Below are 17,789 nucleotides of genomic sequence, written 5' to 3'. Positions count from 1 at the left end.
CAAACATGGCTCGAAGAACCATTTGTTTCGGATTTACGTTTCCTACTTCAAGTCTCTAAGACAATATTTAAACACAAGGTTTCCCTGAACGTGGATTGGACGTGCTTGGCCTGTGACATGGCAGCCTCGTTCACCCGATTTAAATCCCTTGTACTTCCATCTGTGGACACTTAAAAACCTGGCGTATAACAACCCAGTTGTTTTGTCAAATTAGTCGATACAACGCATCAAAAACTGCTGTCAAGAAGTAAAAGAAATTCCAGGCATTTTATTACTTTGTTATTATATTATTATTGATATCGTTGGAATATGTGTTACGTTCTGAAAAAACGTATCCAAGTGCGTGCGTTGAAATGCGTGCGTGTATTGAAAAATAAACAAACATTCGTTTCAACATTTTCCGAAATTCATTTTCATTCATTCATTTATGTTTTATCTTTTCTCAAACGACAACCATATCTCTGCATCCACTAAAGTTTCACACTCGAGATTCGGCATATAAATTTCTCATTAAAAATAAACAAACACGTGTTTGAGCGTTTTTCGAAATTCAGCATCTGAACGGTGCTCAAACAGAGGACAATGAACATAAATTCGAACATTATGCGGGCGAAGCCATGAACGGTCAGCTGGTTAGAAACAGCTGGTTGGTTTCATAGTAAACAACATCGGTCTTTTCTGTATTTCAGACTCCGAGGCATCGACGATCCTGGGCATGCAGACGATCTGGTTCGTGGTCGCGCTCGTTTTTCTGATCCTGAGCGTGGCAGGCCTGGTCACAGTGGCGGTCCTCTGCTTCTGCAGGCAACGCGCCGCAACCCCGAGGCATCCCCATAACGCGCACAACGCCCAGACTCATCCTCCAGTCAGCTTCCCATGTGAGTCGCAAAAAGCACACTCGTTCGCGTCTCCACGCGGCCCATTCTCCTTCTTGTGTCGTTGCTTGGTCGTTGCTTGGTCGTTGCTCGATGTGCATTCGCCCTTCCGTTCGACCATCAGGCAGTCCGCTGGATTATTCACCCTCTCCCCTTTCATTCTCAGTTTTTCGTCCCTTCGACAATGAAATTCTCTGCGTTTCACGAGTCGTGCGGGAAAGTCGTCGAGAAGAGAGGTTGGGCAAGCTCCAAAACGATCTTCCTCGATCCTCTAAACTACAAGAGAATTGAAAACGCAGGTGGCGGAGGCCAGGCTTTCGTGTATTTTCTTTTTTCGAGGTTTTTCGTTCCAGTTCGTTTGCGTTTGTTAGAGAAGCAAGGAAATCGCGAGTTGCTGGTGGGTAAATCGAGATGCCTTTTATCTAAGGAATTGCAGATCGCGCGGAGAAAATTGAGTAAGGTGAACTCAGCGAAAATGTAGATAGAGAATACGAGACTTGATATTTGATTTGATTTTTAAAGGGAACAAGTAGCGAATGTACAACTTAAGAGGATAAATTGTTTTCAGTTGGTTTTTAGTTTTCTTCTCGTTGAAATTAAACTACGTGGTTACTCTATGATTTAGCAAACGGTTGTGTTTGTTTTGTTCCCGCTGGGTAACCATTTTTATACCTTTCACGTTGTTCCTGCTGTTTTGAAGGATCTATAAAGAATCAGATTTGATAAATTGCCTGGTAGTTGGGAGTCGTGTGAAAGAAAAGCCATACATTACTCCTCGACAAAAGTACCACGACATTTCTCAACCATCTATTACGCTATAGCTTGCAAATTGCATACTAATGTCTCTATGTTCTTTAAACGTAATTTTATTTCCTTTCCATTGTGCCATTATGCCTCGTACATTGTTAGCCCATCATTCTAGCTCCGCTCGATTCACGTAAGTACCATTGTTAATTTTCAAATTTTAGATCAAAGTAGGAAACTGATAACTGCGAGGAGAAATCTTTTCCTCTAAGTCGAGAAAATTTTGTTTATGGATGTGCAAATTTTTCGGAGAAAATCTGTTGAATTTTCTCGAACGAACTTGAACTTTGACAGACTTCTTGATATTTGCAAAAATACACCAGTTCTTCTTTTACCAAATTTCCCCGCGGAAGAAAAATCAAGGAATCAGATTTTTATTTCATTGCGGCGTACCATTCTAGTTTTATTTTTTATAATAATTGGAAGTAGGAGGGAGAATGGAGCCACGTTCTGGGGTATTAATTTAATCTCTGACCGGTTGAGCGAGATTACGTTTAATTAGCTTCTAAGACATGCCTTGAGACGGGTCGAGCCAATAAATGAAGGATGCACGGCCGCGTTTGTAGCTCGTAAACTGTGTATAATTCGACACGGTGAACGTGATACAGAAATAGCATGCACAGTTTTAATGGTGCATCCCGTATTAATTCATCAAAGGGGCGACTAATTAGTTTGGCGCAAGATTAATTTATCAGGCACGAGGAGCTAAACTCGATGAAAGGTCACGCATGAAAGCTGTTCGTAATTCACGTGGAATATTTAATTTTTTCGATGAAAGGACTAAATTGAAAGGATCAAGGGAACCTATTATACATTTTGTTTCGGTAATTTATCTTGGGTGTGATTTCAAAATAAAATTACCTTCGAATTTAAAGTTATTATTAATTTACCATGTATTTGACGTTGAGCGAATGAAAAATACTCTTTAACATTGATAATAAATAATAATATTTAATATTAAAGAATAAAGAGACTGTCGATCATTTTTACATATATATTTTAATCTTCTGTTATTTATTCGATCAAGTTTCATTAATCGAATTTCTTTCACAGTATTATCGAAGAAACGAGAGTGTACAAATAATAATGGAGACAAAATGAAAAGCGATACTTTGAAATTGATTTCCATAAATCAAATGTTCATCGTAGAATACACACAATGCTCGTCGTCATTAACGAGCCAAGTGAAATATTTGTCTCTATGTTTTTTTCCTATTTCTATGCGTGTCACCGCGCTATAGTTTCAATTTTACCTATATGAATTTTATCTACGGTATTCTCTGACTTGGAAAGTGGCGTTTGAGATCTGAAAATCACCATCACGAATGATAAGAAACTAAATCTCTTCGAAACGTCAAACATAAATCGAGCGATGTATTTCTAATTGAAACGTCGAATCGTCTTAAACTGGTCTAATTACATCAAGGAAGTTAATCAATTTGCGCTTCTGAGAATTACATGGTCCCTTAGATCCCGTATAAGTTTGGTTGGTAGTTTCAGTTACATTTCCTTGTCTCTCCTAATTGTTTATTACCCGACTCCGCTTCTGCAGTCGTAGTATGCTTTAGAATTTAGTGCAACGGAGTTGGTAATGCAGTGCAGAAATTGGTGCACCTGAGGCTACACTACACAGCATTTAATAATAGGTTTCCTTGAGTTGAGAATACAGAACCGTCGTACGTATTAGATTAGGTTCTCGCGTTGTGTTTCATTGTTACTTCGAGAAAGTGCTTCATTTTCACTGATAGGAACATCGCGATGGATTATTTTTTAGTTAACATCGACTATACTATTTTCCACATTCGTCTACACTTGCGTGCAATTTGCTGTTTAAAGCAGACACCTGACGTATGATTTATATTTCTTTATTCTACGGAAATATTATATTCGAAAGATTCGAATTTGTAGTTTAAAACAAATAAAACAAATGTATATCTCAGAAGGAAAATGTAATTGTACAGGAACTTTCTTTTCTCAGCAATTTTCGCTACAATTTCCATTCACGTATTTGAATTTCGTTTGAGAAAATTTCGAATCGCATCGACGTTCTTCGAGATCATGATAAGTCACATTTCATTTAAATATTACGTTCGATAACCAAACGATAAATTAGTCGACGATCCACGAGAAAGCAATTGAAGTGAAGCGAGAGTTAAAGTCATCTCGGTAAGGAATAAATCTTTTCTTGACTTTGTAAAAGCGGTAATTTAAGAGGTTGCAGAGCTTCACTTCTCCATTTACTTTGACTACGAATTCGCCAGAACGTGTATTTCATTTGGTAATACAGACGAACGCGAAACCGCCGCTGCTTCCTTGAAAATTTATCCTTACCGTTGCGTGCAAATACAAAGCAAACGAACGTCTGAGCGATAAATATGTTTGCAACCGATCATAAATTTGAACATTCACTCTCCCCGCTTTCTACCTTGTATTTTGATTATCTGCTTACTTTTTTCTTCCTCTGTTTCTTTCGCCCTCCTGTAATCTCTGTATTAACCTCGCGAGTTTCTTGGCCAAATTTATTATTTCTCGTATCCTTCGAACGGAAATTACAGCAGTGGGAAAAGCAACGTGTGCCGAGTAATATATTACGGGGACATATTTTATGGGTTCGTGTAAAATGGCCGGCGATACGTGTCTAATAGATTCCCGACGCGACAAAGCGTTCTTTATTTCGCCACTGGTGAAATACCAGGCGACTGGCAAATAATAGCAGTGGAATCACGTGAAATTGATGCTACGCGGCTGTATTATTCGGAAGGTGGCCGCGTGACGCTCAATAAGAGGAAAATATTAGTAGCCGAGGGATAATAAAAGAATAAGCTGCGAACAACTATTAGGTTGTCCGAAAAGTTTCTTTCGTTTTATAAGGAAATAACAGACGCATAATGTTTTTTGTTTTATATTAGTTTATTGAATTATGCACGAACGTAATAATAGAAATAGATCGACCTAGTTCAATAAAATAATATAAAACAGAAATTGTTGTTCATCTATTATCGCCTTATGAAACGAAAGAGACTTTCCGGACAACCTAATACATATAAAAAACAATTCCGCGATAATTCTGTGTTTTCTACACTTTGTGCCCGGTGAAAGACGTTTTAGTTAGAGGAAGCGTAAGTAGGAAAAGGAAAATTAAGTCGACTTGCTATGTTTGTTAAAACTGTAAAGACAATAGATGGTAGAATAAAACATGAAACACACGGAATTTTTAAATTATGTGTTGTTGTATACGACGAACGTGGAAATTTTTGCCAGGACAATTGGAAAGAAAGGAATCTTTCCCTGCACGCAATATCCAACAGTAATCGTTTTAAACGATCTATGAGCTAGGTGAGCAAATTTATTAAAATCACGTATTTATATAGGTTGATTGTTGTAACTTTATTTTCTCTACTATTTATTATTCTCTATTATTTTCTCTTTTATTTTACGATTGCAGTAAGTAATAGAAATATACAGCAGCGAAATAGTAAAGTATGAATGAAAGAAATAAGATAAGAAAGTAGTAATAACATAAACTCGTAACAAATTCCGAGCATGAAGTTTTAAAAAAATTACGAAAGTATCAAGCCGATTCATCACATCGAACATCAATCAAAGGGGCAATTAAAGTCCCATTGTTCTACATCTTGGTGTGGTAGTTCTGACAACTTGCTATACTTTTATATACTTCGGATACTTTTCAAAAATAAAAAATGTTTGAAAGAAAATGTTCGAAACAGATCAATCTTATAGATGTCGAGTTGATTTTTGAAAACTTATTTATTATTCCTGCATTCTTTTTTCTCAACTTAAATATACCTGATGTATCAGATTTAATTCTGCTTTTATAAACTCGAAGTGAATATCTATCGAAAAGCGCAGAAAACAAAGAAAAAAGATAATCAGATCGACAGTTAAATTAATGGAATGTTGTAAAAAGTATTATGGTAATATGACTGTTTAATTCAATGGGAATATTGAATGCCAATATTCTATAATTTGGTGCATCGATTATCACAATTCTATTAATACAGTATCGATGTTATTTTCATTGATACTGATTATAACGGACATGATTGTACCTAATCTTATCATGGCATTGGAAACATATTACGCATAGCTATCGTAATCACATTTGATTGCCTATTGCTGTATTTATATGCATTAAACCATTGTTACGCGAACAGAGACTGCCTGATGGATTATAAATATTTCTGCATCCGCTAAGCTTTCGCTAATTTTATTCCCACTGCGCTCAAAATGTCGTTATTGACGATATTGAATGACTAACGATATATTGTGTATCGCTAATTAGCTTTACGCTTCGAATATCAGCAAAATGTTGAATGGATTCTAACAAATACGACATAACGTTAAGTATAATTTTGAATACTTTGAATACTATCGTTAATGACGTAAAATTATTTTCATAATAAAGGATCTTCAAGTTACTAAAATATTTAATTTTCAAATGACCTACCACGGTTTTTAATAATATTCTACTCGTACGAAATTTATATATTTAATATATGTTGGGAGAATATTATTAGTGTCACATAAGTAAATTAAGAATTATAATTAGAATTGAATATTGCTCGATATAAATTATCTCTAAAAGTCGTATTTTTGCTTCTTCGAAGCAAATCGCATTTTGGAAAGTATTTATTGGTGTCCATTATCTGTTATTAAACTTATGATTCATGAATTTAACTCTAAAGTCTTTAAACACATTTTGAGCATGAAATCTTCAAAACGCACTACCTTTCATAAATTTCTAATAATCTTTAAAATTATAAGTTACGATTCATGAGCTTTGCTTCAAGAACGTACCATCGTTCTTAGACTCGTCAATCGTTGCTTATATTTATTTATTTCTACATATTATTACCTATTGTACGTATATTTATATTAAACGTGCTGTGTTTCGTGAATTCGCAATAACCTGTCATAAATATTTTTCTGTGCTTCGTTGTTTTATTACAGCACAATGTATAACATGTTAACGTTATACCTACACGGGTACAGTATGAAATATCGATATTTATACACAATTTATGTACAAAAGGAACGAAGCGGAAGAAAAGAAATTTGCATGATCAAAAAAACTTACAGTCGAGTAGATAAAGTAAAACAAAAGAATAAACGATCTTCCATCTATATAATCGAGATCAGATATACAGGGTGGTTGGTAACTGGTGGTACAAGCGGAAAGGGGGTGATTCTACGAATCACGAACAAAGAAGTCGAAAATATAGAATAAAAATCTATTTTTTAATTTTTTTTTTAATTTTTCCATCGAGATCCGTTATAACGAGACGTGATAAAGTGCACGCGTACCGAGCGAAAATTCAAAGTCGATTTTTTCGAAAACAAAGCCTCGAACGAAAAATTTTTATTCTATATTTTCGACTTCTTTTTTCACGTAGAATCACCCCCTTTCCGCTCGTATCACCAGTTACCAACCACCCTGTATAAATATTGTATTCATTGTTTCAGAAGACAGACCAATAAAATAAAGTACAAAATACATGTACGCGTGAATAGCGTTATTTTCTCATGAAATTCCGCAACATGCGATTGAAACCATAGAAACGGCGATCCACCATCGACCGTACGTTTGCAATTTTGCAAAAAATTACACCGCCTTATAAATCTCATTGCCGCCTACTCTTTCTCTTTCTCTTTCTTCTTCTCTTCTTTTTTATTACAATCTGAATCGATTGAAATTGCAAATGGCGAGTGTCGGTGTTTCACGGAGTAAATAATCGGCGGTTATTACGGCGAACCTGCGGCATGCATCATTTCGTAAACGGCGCGACATAACGGCCGAACTGGCCAGTGCATTTTAAGTTCGTGGCAATTAATAACGCATTGTCGTGTATTGTAATGCATATTGCACGGAGTTAAGCGTAACGTATGATCGACCGCAAATTCATTTTTCACTGTGATATGCGATCGCTCGGATACGTACACACGCGGAGGTGGGAATATCGTGACGGTAAATATTAACCGGTTATATGTATCGAGCGAGCAATCGGCATTAATTCGAAGATCGGTGCCTGTTGGCAAAGAGTTACGACGAAGTCGTGTGTATCGCGACGTTTGCGATTCGTTGCGCGAAAATCCATCTATCGCTAGATACGATTGCAGATTTCCATTAGAAGTTTGCGCAGTTAATTGCATAAATTTGAACTTGTTTAAATCCTTCGCCTCGAACGACCAGTCTGATTCAATATATTGCAAGTGTCCAAACGATGGCAATAACGTTGTATATAAAATATACAACAAATCTGAATTGAATCGTACGTGAAGATTTCGAGGGACATTTTGAGGCTTTTTTGTAAGAAATGTTACATCAGAATGAGATTTTTCGTATTTTATTATTCAGTCGTAGAACTAAAATACGTAGAATTCAACGAGATATTAGGTTGTCCGGAAAGTTTCTTTCGTTTCATACGGTGATAATAGATGAACAACGATCTCTGTTTTATATTATTTTATTGAATTAGGTATCATCCATTTCGTTATATTTCTATTATTATGTTCGTGAATAATTCAGTAAACTAATATAAAACAAAAAACATGGTGCGTCTGTTATTTCCTTATAAAACGAAAGAAACTTTTCGGACAACCTAATACATAGAGATGTGTACGTGCATATATACGCTTCTTAATGCAAGACGAGAAGTTGAAATGGAGAATAAAGCAAGTGACGAGAATGAAGGAATCCGCGACATTGGCTTGGAAATAAAGTGGAAAGAAAGGAATATGAAGGTATAACAAATTTAATAATATCTCGGTATTTTCATAAATACCATAGCATACTTTATAAAGAAATAATACTATGGAACTTGCGAACCAAGCACGAAGAACTTTTCCACAGATAGAAATTACATTTTATACCGCGACGAAGAATTTCGATAAAACTTTGATCCCAAATTAATGACTCGGCTTCGGACGCTTAATTGCCAATAAAACCTGCTTAATCCTCGACGCTTTGATTTTCTTTCACACGCAGCAACCTTGATCAATGGATCGAATGAAGTAGCTTTGTTCGTTTAATGAAAGTTTCACCTTTACTAACCAGCGCAGGTAACCATTGACCCACACCGCAACGATGGAGCGTGGAGGAACGTGATCAACGAACTCGATCGCCATATTTTCAGTGCTAACCTCGGCTCTTTATTTACCGAGAATGCAGTTATTTGGGTCGGCACCGCGAACTACCGGGTCAGGAAAGCCGTGCAACGAAATTAAAGAACCTGTAGAACGGAATAAAGGGGTGGTCGTTGCAGAAGGTTCCCGGAGCAATAAAACGTACGGCGGCGTTTTCATTAAATGATCGATCGCGATGTATCCGCGCCAGTGCTCTCAGTTTGTGATATCGTTAGCCGCGTTGTTCCCAGTCCTTTCGAAACGTTCTCCTTCCATCTAGTCGTTTGCTTCGTCGTCGCGCATTACAATGTTCGTTTGTCAGAATAATTGAGGATTCTAAGCAGAACTGAAACATTCTATGAGCAATACGTTGCGATTGTTTCGGCAAATCTCCTCGAGCTTCTGATCAATAGCGCGTATTGTAGAGGACCTGTACAGGGCATCCCGAATTTAAATGTGAAAAATTCGGGAACGCGGAGGGAACCGATTAATTAAGAAAAAGAATCCTTTTGAGATTTGCATCGTTTCTGCTCCATTTTGAAGAAAATCGCGAGAAAGGAAACGAAAACGTTTACGTTTCTTCGCTTGTTTATTTCTATTTATTTATTCGTGTTATCATCTGTTTAACGAAGGTTTAATATCAAATATTATCAAAGCAAAATGCAACTGCGATTAGAGCGGTTGTCGTTAGAAGTAATGATTGCATTGCTGCACCAGCATTTTGAATTGATAGATAAGAGTAATAAATGAAAAAACGAGTGGATCTCCAAAGAACTTTCTCTTTGTTTACCGGTCCTCTACGTTCTACCGAAATTTTGACATTTAAATTTGAGACACCCTATATAAGAAAGATAGTCGGCAGCGAATACTTTCTAATTTCTTTCATTGATTTACTAGTACAATAATACTGTATATCGTTATGGTAATAATTATGAAAGTTTTTATTGTTTATCGATCGTTTACGATATTCATGCACTAGAACCGAAGAAAGTTTAACAACGGAATAGGATCAAGTTTTACATCTTCTCTTGAAAAAAGTTTAGCAACTCACGATGGAACTTTTGTAGCAAACAAACTTTTCATCCTGCCGCGGAAATATTAAAAGGGGAACGAGGAAAGGGAGGAGTGGAAAATCAACGTTTCGTTTCTTTGTCATTGTTTTAGTTCGGTTGGTTATCGTTCGGTTTGAGCAGAAGAACTTGGAAAATGGGCGGAACTTGTTAAAAGTTTCTTTTGTAAAACAGCGCAAAAAAGTCGGGAATAATAGAAACAGGGAAAAAACTGGGTAAATAAAAGTTCGTAACAACGAGAGAAAGCGGACCAATCGACAATGGATGATTAATTAATTCAGCCTCTATTCTGAACAAAGCTGCTTCTATTTAAAAAATAAGCGAAACATTTAGAACAGCAACTTCGGAAATTATTTATACCACGAATCGAGAGAAATTCATACGTATGCAAATTAAGTATATTCTACTCAAATCTCTAATAAAATTTCTGATAAACGAATTTCACATTTTTCTTATATATTTTCCGATAAAATTTCAGACGCTATAAAATCTGTACTCGAATGTTATATACGATGATGGTTCAACGATTGAAAAAAGAACGTATCGTGTATCACTAGTTCCATCTCTCTCCAGCAAAACTCAATTTTCTCCATTTTCTACGATTCTAATCAACAAGTTCCATTCGCATATTACTTGCTTCTTCACTCGAGTTCTCTCGCTACGATATCCTCGATACTTGCAATCAAAAACATACACACGCGCACACACACACTTACCACTCAATATCGCTCCGGTTCAACAAGTTTGATATTCTTCCAACCAAAACACCCACGCTCTTCAACCGCCATCGTTCGTACTGTTTGTTCGTTAAACGTATTCGGGACAACGAGTGTGTGTATCCCCTCGAAAAAGAATTTCCGTGATTCGTGCGTGCATAGAGCCTGTGTATCATTGAATTTCCTGACGGTCTATCGATCGGACAGGCTGTCGGTCCGGCGAAAGGACCGTGGAAGACCGTGGCGAAAGCGGCGAAGGCGGCACGAAACGAAGGAAACGTTTGTCGGAGATTAAAAGACAGCCGGCCTCGAGCCTTAATTTCCGTCCCGCGAATAATTCAGCCCGACTATAGTCTGCTTCCCCGGTCGGCGAATAGGTGAGACATTATCCGGCGTCGCGAGACGTTAATAAATCTTGCAATGGCCCGTTGCCCGTTATCAACTCGCTGCGCTCCATTAAATCGGAACGTTGCGTTGCAACGAACCTCTTCCCACCGAACCTGGCCCATTGCGAACCCTTCTCCGCGGTTCCTCGTATTTCTCTGTCTTTCGCCGCCGATTCTTCTTCCCTCTTCATCGCGCCGTCGCTTCGATCTGCGCGATCAGCGGCCGGCAAACGCGAGGAAAATGTAAATAACCCTTCGACCGCCTACCGAAATGAAATGTAAATGGACCGCGCCCATCGAGGCCACGGGATGGGAGTGAATTATTGTACTGGGATATAAGCGCGGAGAAATGGTAAGATGTCTCGTATCGATCATTTTTGACCGATGATACTCGACGACGTCTTAATCGGCCGTTTTGTATCATTGTGACGAAGGTTTATAGGGAGAGACGGATGGGATGAACTTGTTTGGTTCAGGTTGTTTCCATTGGATAGTTCGATAGAGTGATAGATACGGATTGAACAGGTCTTTACAATATATTTTATTTGTTGTATTTTTGTTATCATTCGTAAGATATCGAGAATGAAATTTTAATGGCAATGGTATCGGGACTTGATAGAAATCGATACTTCGACATCTGCGACTTATCCGCGCTGACTTCATTTTCTGATTAACTAAGTTTGTCAGATGGAGATATATTTACTTGAGATTTGCTATATTTTCAATATTTCAATAAGAAACGTACAAATAATGTTATTTATAAAACTAAGGAATAATTTGTAAGTTACTTTAAAAAAAAAGTAATTATTTTATAATTAATGTCTAGATGGGGGCTAGGTATTGTACTAATTAAATTTTACTAATATCAATTACGTCTAATTCTAACATTAATTACATTTTAAAAGGATCGAATCATTCGGGAACATTGTTCGTTAATTTCATTCGATTGTAGCGTTCTCTTTTGTAGTGTTCAGGCGTACAAGCAAATCGACCCGGTAATGGCCGGGTTACTGGGTCGTGTTCTTGTTTGTTTATCAGCCGTCTCTTGGCCGCTCGAAATCTCGTGGATTCCAGCTCAGTAGAATTTACAGAGTCGCTGGCTGCTGTGCCGCTTTCAGCTTAACCTAAATTTTTCGTCACCGTTGAAAAAGCTTGCTATCGCTACTATCAATGATATTGTTTGTGGAAACGGAACGAAGAATTAAGAGCCGAGACAACATCCGCTCCAAGTAGGCTGACCTTAATACTATCTTTTCGCAGGAAGTTGTTTCTCGTAGAAATGTAGATTTTTATGTCGATGCATTTCACATCTATCAGAATATATATGTGAAAATAAACAATAATAAAATACGTGAAACAATGATTTTCATTGCGATTAATCATTATAAATAACCATAACTTCTTCGGTTACTGATGAACGGTATTATAAAGCTAATTTCCTTCGTCCGTAACATTTACTAGTAACCAAAACAATTTTCATCGTTTATATTGGTTAACGTGAACACTCAAAAATTAATATTTTTTATTTACATCATATTTTTACCAATCTCTTTAACATCGCTGACTTCCATTTAAATAAAAGGTAGTTTTTACTCAATGATCTTTTCAATTAAAATCCCAAAGAGTGCTACTTGTAGTCTATAAACAGTACATAGATAAATAATATATTTGTTATCCTTACGAACTACAAGAAACTTTTATTTTTCCTCCGAATACAAGAAAATATCAACATCCATCGACAGATCACAGTAAAAACGCTTGAAACTTCTGAAAACCAGCATCACAGCCGAAAAGCAAAATGATTATTGAAGATTATGCCGTGAGGCATTAGCCCGCGATCCATAAAGAGGAAACGAACGTTCGAATGAGAATTTCGTACGTAAAATCACGCGATCGACGGTCCGCCGTGTCTAGACGGATTGCGTGCAAATTATCGACCGATAATCGCGTCGCATTATGCCTTATTACAAGAGATCGGACACGAGTATGCGACCGCGAGCGCAATTTGTTTGCGGCTGTTTCACGATAACCGGCTGGCCCAACGAGCTTTCATTTATAACAGGCAACCGGTTGTACGGTGGTCCGTGAGGGTACGTTCGCTGTTTGAGGCCGACCAACCAAACGAAACGACCTCGCGCTTTTTCGCGTTCGCCGTCGACCGACGTTGTTTCCGCTGAACGATCGCCTCTACCGTCACAGCGACGTGCGGTCGCGTCCCACCGTATCGCTGAACCGTGAACGCATTTATTCGCCGGATGACGCGCACTTTCCTACCATTTCGTCCCATTTCGTCGAATCTCGCATTCCACCGCCTCGTTTTACCCGGCAAACGTTTGTAAAACGTCATACGAGGCAAGGTGGATATGCTCGTTTTCTAACGGAGATACGAGGAGGGGAGGAGAAAGGAGGTTGTTGCTTGTGGAGAAATTATTATTGCGCGGGTAATAGAGGGCGAAGAGGAGACGTCGGGCTTCTGGAAGCCGGAAAATAGTGAAACTGAGTATTTAGTAGAATAGTGAAATTAGGGTAAATAGAGAATTTGATCGCTCAGCGATATTGTTCGATGTAAATTAAATGTAACTGTATTTGCTAAGGTTAGAACTAAATACGGTTTTTTTTTGAGTTTGATATTATCGGAGTTTGAAAAGATTTAAATAGGGAAACTTAATAGAAGAAGATAGCGAATTGTGAAGTGTAGATGAGAAAATAAGATATCTCGTTATATCGTAAAATGTAATAAGAAAAGATGTCACTGATCGATTGCCAAAAGGTAATTGTTTATTTTTGTCTAAATCTAGCATATGAAAGATGGATCGTGTAATAAGCTTGTTCGCATTTTTTTAAAGACGCATCTGAGATCGTTGTAACATTTATTTAATCAACGATGTACGTGTTATTTCGTGCCATTTAAGTAATTTATTATCATTAAGCAATTTATCCACTCTATCTCTTGAAAGTTTTTAAAGAAAATAATTATGCGAATAATTGTTTCTTTTTCATTCGACATTGTATTGTTTTTATCGGTTTATAGTTTGTAATTCTTAAATCCTAGGGAAGTTGACTTTTTGTTTGCCACTCAATTTGATTAACAGTTCGCTTGTTATTTGTGACATAGCCAGTGGCGAAATTCTGTGTTTGTTCGTGAAATAGCGTTATTGGTGGACGCACGAGAGTGAAATCCAATTCGTATTTAATTTTATCGCCATACCCAATAACGTGTTATTTGATTACCCTTCGTGTTTAACGCGAACTGCTTGCTCGTGCCTGATCACCACATCTGATTCCACTTCGTAGTCGTGTAATTCATATAATTCGATCATGTAATTCGATTTGCTCATGAAACCTATAAATTAGTCAAAAAAGCTACACAGAATTTGTACAAGTTTCGCCTAAAAACAAAAGAATATTTATGTAAATATACGTAGTTGCAGTATTATCAGACTTTTGTTACGCGTTATATTCGAAAATATTGATATGTAAAATATTGACAATAAATACATACTACTACTATGCATGCAGGTATATTTACATAAATTCAAACAAAATGTTACGAAAAATACGATCTTGCTTAATTTACTTTATTTGAACCTGAGAAATGGTATATAGTATAGAGTATAGTATAGAGAAATACCTGAGAAATAGTATAGTAGTATAGGCACATTTTGTGACATCATTTTCAGTTTAACCGAATAACATTTGCAAAGTTCTGTTTCGTACACTTTGCTTTTGAAATTTCGTAATGTAGAATTATAAGCAATTAATATGCATTGCACGTAATTTTCAGCAAAGTTGCGAAATCTGATTAGATAGCTTTCAAGCTACACAGAGTGCGGTCGAATATCATGTACATGTTACGAACAAAAATAAGAAGAAAATATAGAATACAGTTTTTTCGTATGATGCTTCGTTCTCCAGAATTTTCAGTTTGGCAATTTTATCAAATATACGTAAGCTAATTCTGGACTGAACAACTGATGAGCGAATAATCGACAGGACGTTGTTCTACATGTGAAAACAAGTCGAAAGTGTAGAATAAAATTTGTCTGCAAGATGATTTATTTAAGAAAAGGAAACTCGAAAATTTACTAAACAAACAAACCTTTTTCACATTTTTTCCTTATTCTTGCATTTAGGATCTTCTATTGATCGTTTACTCATCTCCAGCCGGTTGTTAGCCAAGTTTAAGCGTGCTTGACAAATTTTCAAACTTGATTTTCTAGAAAACGAAGCGTCATATGAGAAAGTGATATTCTACGTTTCTTTTTCTTATTTTCCATAAGGAATCGCCTGTTTGTACATGTTATTCGATCGCACCCTGTACATATGTTGGACCCGATGAATATGAAACAAGCCATAAAACGTAAAAGTAATAAGAGTCAATCGAAAACGTTCGTGATATCGTTACTGGCCTTCTTTTAATTTTATCTGACTCAGCAGCTGAGATATAAAATCGAATAAATACAATAAAAAATTATGAAAACGCATCCAAGGATGTTAGTAATTTTTGTAATCAAAAGAATGTCAGAAAGTGCACGCAAATGATTCCCAAGGCACAAAGTGTCAACATGCGACCGTCAATCCAGGTCAAAAGTAAATTCAGCCCCTGAAAGTTTCTCCAGGAACGAAACTCCCTTGCGATGACTAGCAACCACGCTGCCATTGCCTACCGTTGCCACAGCAGCAATCCGCATGGTTGGAAAAATGCGAAGAAGCTGGCTAATAGGCCGGAGGAAGTCGGAAGAAACTGGGAATGAAAGAAGCGTTGCTTGACAAGCAATGCCGGACACTGAGCTCTGGCCTCGTTCCAGCAGAGCATCGACCGTTTGCAACCCTGTTTCTTCGTTCGTTCGAACTGGGTAGACAGGCCAGAGATCTCTTTGTTTTCTTCCTCATTTTAATTTTAAAAACTTCCTTTCTATTACCTTAAGATCTGCTTCCCTTCTTTCCTACTTCTGTCAAGGGATTTGTTGATAAAGCTTCGTTTAACCTTTAAGAAATAACGAGTGCCGGCGATCTTTGGTAAATTAGAGGATTTTCAGCCATTAATTACGTATTCACAATCAACACTTATTACGTTCTTCTCTTTAGGGAAGAACTACTTTCTTCAACAACGAATTTTTTTTTTTGCTATGTAAGTCGTCCTAATTAATAATTAATAATAGTAGGTAATATGTGAATCAATTTTAGGATTAATTTTTAAAGCTAATATATGCTGAAAGTTAAACAACATAATTTTTTAGACGGGAAAAGGATTGGTTCGATGAGCTTAAAAAGACGAGGCGCTGGGAAAGATTAAACACTGATTCGCGGCAGTTCTTGTATCGTAACGAATCGTCAAATTAAAAAGCTGCCCGACTATCGACGTTTAATTGGAAAAGTAACGCGATATAGATTAATTCGAAGACTCTTTTGTCTATGGTGATATTGTCGAAAATAACGAGGTGGTGGAGTCTGGTCGGTTAATTGGCAATTTAATGTTTTATTTATTTATAACGATGGAGCCTGGCAATGGAGAAATTTTCAACCGAAATTCGTTGATCCTGGTACTAGTTAGACGTGTTATGTCGGGACGATTTGCACAGACAGAATTGCGAAATAGAATTCCGGGGTATTCCGGGGAAATCTGCAATTTCCTATTTGTGATGTTTGGCGGAGAGAACGAGATTATGCTTTCCTTTCCTGTTATGAATTTTGAAACAGCTAAAACGGGTGAGAACGGGTAATGTTACATCAATCTTCATGCGACATTTTTCACGATATTCGACTTTCACCCGAATAAAGACATAGAGAGGAATACTTATAAGGTAACGAAAAGCATAATTCTGTTCAGGGAACGTAATAATATTTATTGAAAGGATAATTTTATTTATTTAAAACGTAGAGAATATTCGAATAAATAAAATTGTTTTGTTAACAGAAACAAAAAGATTAATAGGATATATAAATAAAATGTATATTACGCGAAACTACGTATCCTATTATAATAAAAGGTCGGAGATATGAGAAATGTTATTTAGTATAATAAACAAAGTAAAGCAAGATAGCATAAAATAAAATTTCATATTTAAAGGGAAGAAAGTGAACGTTTCAGATTTCATTCTATTCATTTCGATGGAATTGGTATTTTTTAAAATGCGGTAAGAAGGGTATTTTTCCAGCATTCGGTATCTTCCTCCGCATATTTTTAACAAGCTATGTAATTCTTTTTGCGCCGTTTCGATATTGGACAAAGCATTATCCCCTCTGTTTCCATGTTATATAAGCGGTTTCTTCTGGAAAATTCAAACAACCGATAGAAACTGTATTTATTATTCCTCCTTTGAATGGATTTAAATAGCAAAAACTGTCGCGTATATTTCAACTATATAATTTACATACGCATTTACGAATGACGATCGTCTTTTATTATATAATACATTTCTGAGTTTCCGAAAAATGTCTACTATCTCAATATCATTGGTTGCATTGACGTCGATAGTTCTTTTATCAGTTTAGAATTCGTCTTAATCTAACTCATAATTCAGAAATTAAAGAATCAAAAGGTAAGGACTTATCGTCTTTGCAAATACTTCTGCATGGTGTAACGATTGTACAAGTCAGTTTTATCATAACGTACATATTAATTTTTAAAAATCAATTTAATCGCGACAAAATTCAATCGTACGCGAATACATGGTACTATTCTAGTAGCACTAGAAGGCATAAAGTCTTCGCGAGATCTACAATTTTTCTAGAATTTTGTAATTAAATTACGTTTTGTATGAAACGATCAAGTATTCGGGTACTTTCGAACTG

At 36.6% G+C, this 17,789-nt stretch overlaps 1 protein-coding gene across 4 annotated transcripts in view; it reads left to right on the top strand.

Annotated features, from left to right (window-relative positions):
* The window catches only part of LOC117208591, a 280,013-nt gene that overhangs the window by 221,277 nt on the left and 40,947 nt on the right, over positions 1 to 17,789 (top strand). For 3 of the 4 annotated variants that reach the window (XR_004487733.1, XM_033449821.1, XM_033449822.1), the window contains exon 5: positions 690 to 878. Coding sequence is in view for 3 of the 4 variants with exons in the window: in XM_033449821.1 (XP_033305712.1) it covers positions 690 to 878 (189 nt within the window). In the remaining variant the exon portion in view is untranslated. Of the gene's footprint in view, positions 1 to 689; positions 879 to 8,754; positions 8,940 to 17,789 lie in introns of those variants that run through there. The other variant, XM_033449823.1, reaches the window with a different exon arrangement.

Source organism: Bombus bifarius, unplaced genomic scaffold, assembly GCF_011952205.1.
Source record: "Bombus bifarius isolate JDL3187 unplaced genomic scaffold, Bbif_JDL3187 scf7180000008140, whole genome shotgun sequence".
Lineage (NCBI taxonomy): Eukaryota > Metazoa > Arthropoda > Insecta > Hymenoptera > Apidae > Bombus > Bombus bifarius.
The sequence above is the reverse complement of the archived record's forward strand: the minus strand, read 5'-3'. Positions and strand labels throughout refer to the sequence as shown.